At 49.8% G+C, this 6318-nt stretch overlaps 1 protein-coding gene across 1 annotated transcript; it reads left to right on the top strand.

Annotated features, from left to right (window-relative positions):
* The first annotated feature begins 495 nt into the window (after positions 1-495).
* On the top strand, positions 496-6063 carry zbtb11 (zinc finger and BTB domain containing 11). Its single transcript, XM_073477158.1, has 10 exons — positions 496-1057; positions 1869-2119; positions 2223-2454; positions 2530-3509; positions 3589-3903; positions 3984-4398; positions 4545-4662; positions 4748-4906; positions 4998-5173; positions 5262-6063. The coding sequence occupies exons 1-10, from the start codon at positions 745-747 to the stop codon at positions 5804-5806; spliced, it is 3504 nt and encodes a 1167-aa protein (XP_073333259.1). The 5' UTR covers positions 496-744; the 3' UTR covers positions 5807-6063.
* The last annotated feature ends 255 nt before the right edge of the window (positions 6064-6318 follow it).

Below are 6318 nucleotides of genomic sequence, written 5' to 3'. Positions count from 1 at the left end.
AGTATTTACCTTTAGATGCAGCAACATTTCTTTATCTAACTCTGGAAAATCTGCGAAACAGAAGAAAACTGCAGTTATATAAACTGTATAGCTCTTAAATGTTATTAAAAATGTGTCGTGTCCTTAGTTCATTATAATAAAACTGAAAAATATGACTGAAAGAAAATAAAAGTACACTTAAAAGTTAGTTAGGGATGTTGGAATATAGGTGCATACATAAATGTGCATGGAAATGCAATAAAAGTGAAATGAAATAACCAAAAATATTCACAAAACACTAAATAATAACTCAGATGTCACAGAATAAACAATCAAGTGAAACACTAAAATATCCCCATGTGATTTTGAGTCGTGTGAATGTACTTAAATGAGGAAATATATGAAAATAAATAAATAAATAAATAAAGTAGGAGGTGCTCCTGAAGCTGGCGCCTCTGTGTTGTTATAAGTTGGCCCACAGCGCCCTCTGCTGGCGGACTGTGCTCACGACGCTCTTCCGCCATCCCCCCCACGCAAGTTCCGGTTGTGCAGCAGCCATTTTGTCTGTTCGTCTACCCCGACGGTTGCGAACAGCAGTTCCACCTTAGGAAACAATTTGAAATGTTGTTGTGGCGTTTTTATTTCACCTCCTCGACCATCTGAGCGCCGTATAAAAATTTATAGCACATCTTCGCAAGCCGGGGAGGGCTCTCCTCTTCGAGATACGCCCAGAAGCGAGCGAGGAAAACGCGGGTCAGCCGAGACATGTCGTGCGAAGAAAGCTACTTGGCCATCATACGCTACCTGACCGATGAACGGGAGCCGTACGCGCCGGGGACTCCCGGCAACACCAAGCGGAAAATACGCAAAGCGGCGACCTGCTACGTGGTGCGGAGCGGGACTCTGTTCTACCAGCGCCGGCTGAAGGGCCAGGATGACTTCACGGAGCTGGAGGTGGTGCTGCAGGACGGCCGGAGGAAGGAACTTATCAACGACGCGCACATTATCACTGAAGGAGGGGAGCACCTCAACCAACAACTCACCTGGGAGACCATCTCTCAGAAGTACTGGTGGAGAGGTGAGTTACTGGAGCCATGTCAGCAGAGCTACGTGTGTGTGTGTGATTAAAAACAGCCCGCGTAAACACGAGCTGGAACTAATGTAAGTGCGCCATGTACAGGCGACCCGCTGTCTCCACCTGGTGGTGAGTTCAGGTGCGACAGCTGCTCCCCTGACCTTTGTTTTCTTTATGTGCAGCAGCAGACTTAATGCAAAGTTAGCATGAAGTCAAAATCACAGTTTAAACATGCATAATAATAATGATAATAATAATAATAATAATAATAATAATAATAATAATAATAATATATAGCACCTTTTTAAAAACGTATCTGTACAGTGAACGACACCATCTGTCCTTAGACCCTCGATTTTAGTGAGGAGAAACTTCACATATTGAGAAATTGAGAAAAAAAAAACCTTTTAACAGATGGAAGAAACCTCAGGAGGAGCCACAGAGGAGGGATCCCTCTCCCAGGACGGACATACGACAACAAAGTCACATTTGTGATACAAACTATATAATATAACACGTCGTGTTGCACCACAAACTTTGATCCTAACGCTGACTGAAAACGACACAAGGAGCTGGAGATGTGTTAATGTTTTGAGATTCACAAGCAGTGACTCTACTTGTTTAAAATCTGCCAATCATCTCTTGGGCCTGCCAATATAATAGTAAATTAAATGTCCTTTGGGGTTTGGACCCAGTCATCACCTTGGGCTCTGGGCAGTTATGATGGCTAAGTAATTGGTTAATGAAAATCATTGTCAGCTCTGCAGCCCTGATTCTGATTGGAGTGGTTTAAAATGATCGTGTCTCCTCACAGGTATCCTGAAGCAAGTCAAAGACTACATCAGAGAGTGCGCTTACTGCCAGAACAAGCGGAGCGCTGATGACGGCTCTGGTAATCGACTGTTCTCCCGGCCGGGGAGACGCAGGGCGGCCGCCAACGCGAACGACGAGGAGGATGAGGAAGAGGAGGAAGAAGAGGGAGATGACGGTTTACTCCTCACTGACTCGTCTTGTCCGTCGAGATCCAAGTGGGCCAGGACGATGGCCAAGCACGAGCTAGTCTTCGTATGTCTCACACATTTTGAGTCCTTACAGTTGTAAAGGTGTGATATTGCCGTTTTAATATTAAGTCTTTTGCTAATTTAGTCTCTGTTGGTGTTTTCTCCAGGTGGACAGCAAGGGTGAGGTGAATCAGTTCCTGCCTAAACACAGCCAGACCATGTTGGACAAACTCAACAACCAGCGCCTCAGTAACCAGTTCTGTGACATCACCCTGCTGATCGAAGGAGAGGAGTACCGTGCGCACAAAGCTGTACTGGCAGCATGCAGCGAATACTTCCATGAGCTCTTCTTTGAGAAGGGGGCCGTTTCCACACATGAAGCCGTGGTCGACCTCTCAGGTCAGACTTGTTTCTTTTTGTTCAGATTGTTTAACACAGCTGCTCAGTTTTTAACCTTCATCCTTCTCTCTCCAGGTTTTACCAAAGCCAGCTTCCTCCCGCTGCTGGATTTCGCCTACACCTCCATGCTTACGTTTAATTTCTGCATAATGGCGGATATCGCCAATTTAGCCCGGCATCTGCTGATGACGGAGGTGTTGCACATATGTGAGATGGTACATAAGAAGGTGGAGGAGCAGAGGCTGACGGTGTATCAGAAGGGAGACGTTCACACAGTGGTGTCGAGCCAGCCGGCTGCTCAGGAAGGCGTAAAGGACGACTCTGGTGCCTACATGGTCACCATACAGGGTGACGGCCAGGCGGTGGTTACACACAGTGGTGAGCCTGTAGCTTACGTTGCTCCACCTGAAGAGACCTACATCCAGCAGCCAATGACTGTGGTCACTGAAGCAGTAGAGGGAGACAAAGAGCATCAAGTGGAGGCTGGAACAAATGAAACAGTGACTCTAATCACTCACAGCGGACAGGCCGAGCCAGGAGAGACCGTCACTCTAATCTCCCACAGTGCAGAGGGAATAGAGGCGGAGACGATGACTGTGGTCACCCACAGCGGACAGGCCGGAGCCAGCGAGTCTCTCGCTGTGGTGTCTGCCTGCCTGGCAATGGAGCAGCCGCAGGTCGCTGAAGCAGGAGCCTTCGTTATAAACGTGGACTCAGACAAAGTGAGCCCCACAGAGGTCGTGAAAGTGGCATGTGAAGCAGTGACGTCGCCTCAGGAGAAAGCAGAATCAGCACCTCCACCTCAGAAACGCAAACGAGGGCGTCCAGCCAAGGTCAAGAAGGAGGTGGAGGTGGAGGAGTATGTGCCGCTGGAGGAGGAGGATCCATCTGCTGATGATGGAGACAAGCAGGAGCTCATGTCAGATGATCCCAACAAAAGACGACTCAGGCAGCGCTCGATTGCTGAGGGAGGTTATGCACGGTTACACATGGGGCTGGAGGATGAAGAGGAAGGGAAGAAAGGGTCGACTCCACCGCGAGCCGCCACCCCAAAGGTACTTCATAATATTTTTTAAAAAAGACATCATTTTTTTATCAAGTTTTTTTTTTTTAAGTGTGAACATGTATTTTTAGGTGGCTCCGAGGCCAGGAAAGAGAGGAAGACCACCAAAGCAGCCAGTGGAGACTCAAGCTGAAGGACAGTCTGTGGAGTCGGGAGCAGATCCAGAGGCCAGCGCAGTGGAGAGCGTGGCGACAGCAGAGATCAGCACAGACGACGCTGCGATGGCGGTGGCAGAGCCTGAAACTGGAGTCAAGGATGAAACCCCAGCAGAGGGCGCCGCCAGCGAAGAGCACACGTGCTCTGAGTGCGGCATGTCCTTCCAAAGACGCTACTCTCTCATCATGCACACGTTAAAACACGAGAAAGCTCGCGGATACAAGTGCAGCGTAAGTATAAGTGTTGATCAAGATGCCATGTTTAATTGTTATATTGTGAAATTGTTCTGACGGCATCTGTGTCCTTGCAGCTTTGCAGTAAAGAGTTCCAGTACGCCGCCTCGCTGCGAGCCCACCTGGCCCGACACAAGCAGCAGAGCAGCCAGCGAGCCGCCGCCACCAAACCCTCGGCAGAACAGAGCTCCGAGGGCAAGCAGGAGAGCAATCTGGACGAGAAGAATCTACCGCCGCACACCAAAAGAGAGTTTGTGTGCGACATCTGCGGGAAGACCCTGCCGAAGCTCTACTCCCTCCGCATCCACATGCTGAATCACACCGGCGTGCGGCCGCACTCCTGCAAGGTCTGCGGCAAGACTTTCGCCCACAAACACAGCCTGAAGATGCACCGAGCGCTGCACGACGTCACCAAACAGTTTCAGTGCGAGTACTGCAAGAAGTCGTTCGTGAGCAAACGGAGCATGGAGGAGCACACCAGCCTCCACACAGGTGGGCGTACACACAGTTTTTATTTGGTGTCTCACCATGCAGATAGTTTTGCTTTAATTTGTCAAGGTATTCAGATCGCAGCCTCCGTGACACCGTGACTTCAACCAGATGTTTGTGTCTGTTTTCCCCATGAAACCCTTAACCAGGTGAATCTAAGTACCTGTGCAACACGTGTGGAGCGACTTTCCATCGAGCCTCGGCTCTGAGCAAACACCTGAAGAAGCACCAGCCCAAACCTGACGTCCGTCCATTCGCCTGTGCTCAGTGAGTTTCATCTCTCTTTAAAGACACACAATTCAAGCCATTCACTGAGATGATGTTTACATGTGTTTCCTCGTGTCACCTGCAGCTGTGATAAGAGGTTCTATGAAGCTAAAGATCTGCAGCAGCACATGAACAAGCACATGGGCCTGAAGCCGTTCCAGTGCCAGGTGTGCGGGAAGTGCTACAGCTGGAAGAAGGACTGGTACTCCCACGTCAAGTCCCACAGTGTGGCCGAGCCGTTCAAGTAAGTAACAGAGAAGAGGTCCACATTGTGCTCTCGTAGTACCCCGGGTATCGTTCTACGTGTTGATGACGTCCTTTCATTCTGTCTTCAGGTGCAATGTGTGTGGGAAGGAGTTCTTTGAGAAAGCTCTGTTCAGAAGGCACGTGAAGAAAGCCACGCACGGGAAGAAGGGCCGAGTGAAGCAGAACCTGGAGAGGGAGTGTGAGCAGTGTGGAAGGAAGTTCACTCAGCTGCGAGAGTACAGACGCCACGTCAACAACCACCAGGGTGAGACTGCGAGCACGACAGGAGGAGGATGAACCCTGTGATTGTGGGAGCTCATTTATATCATTAGTTTTTTTTCTGTCTCTTCTAGGAGTGAAGCCATTTGAGTGCCTGACCTGCGGCGTTGCCTGGGCCGACGCCCGCTCCCTCAAGCGTCACGTCCGCACCCACACAGGAGAGCGACCGTACGTGTGCCCCATGTGCCAGGAGGCCCACATCGACGCTCGCACACTGCGTAAACACATGGCCAAGTACCACGGGGACAACCTGCCGGGAAAGATCATGCTGGAGAAGGACACCCTCCAGTTCCACAACCAGGGCACCCAGGTGGAGCACGCCGTCAGCATCCTGGCGTCCGAGCTGCCGCCGGAGCTCCGGCCGGCCCAGCCGCAGCAGCCCTCGGAGGAGATCGAGACGGTGCTGATCACGGAGGAGACGGTGGAGGCCGTGGAGGCGGTGCAGGCTGTGGAGGCGGCGGCCGATGGCTCGGTGGCGACGCTGTCGGATCAGGGCATCATGCAGGTGGTGAACTACGTCCTGGCCCAGCAGGCGCTCACAGGGGGCAAGCTGGAGGAGGCACCCGAGGTGATTCAGGCCATGGAGGTGGAGGTCGCTCACGTGGCCGAGGTCGAATAACTTTGTGCCAGACTGATAAAATTAAATCTCCTCGTCTGTATAAAATATAACAGAATGTAAAAAGACGACTATTTTTTTTTTCTTTTCTCGAGAATGTAAATAAGTGAACCAGGAGTGGAGTCCAGAAATGTGTGTGGATAAATTGTGTGTGCGCACGCAGTCACATTTCTATGTTGTATGTAAATATCTAGATATACAGTTACAGGTTCGATGAAATGTGGCACTCAGGAGAAATAAAGGTGTGAATTGAGACACGAGAGGCTTTGGCTGAATGTATTTCATCTCTTCACATCTCCACCAGCTTGTTGCTTTTGTTGCTGACAGAGAAGCTGTGAGACTTAACTGTAGCTCTTTACTCCCCCTAGTGTTGGCTTAAAGAATGAGCGATTAAAAAACGTCTACGTTTGGTCACGTCACTGTCATTGTTGGTCGTTCATTGCCAGCTGGTTTCAACATTTAGATGACTGCACTGTGGAATGAAATACTAAAATTTGTTATATTGAATTCTTAGA

Source organism: Pagrus major, chromosome 11 (assembly GCF_040436345.1).
Source record: "Pagrus major chromosome 11, Pma_NU_1.0".
Lineage (NCBI taxonomy): Eukaryota > Metazoa > Chordata > Actinopteri > Spariformes > Sparidae > Pagrus > Pagrus major.
Note: the sequence above shows the minus strand (reverse complement) of the source record. Positions and strands in the feature narration are given on the sequence as shown.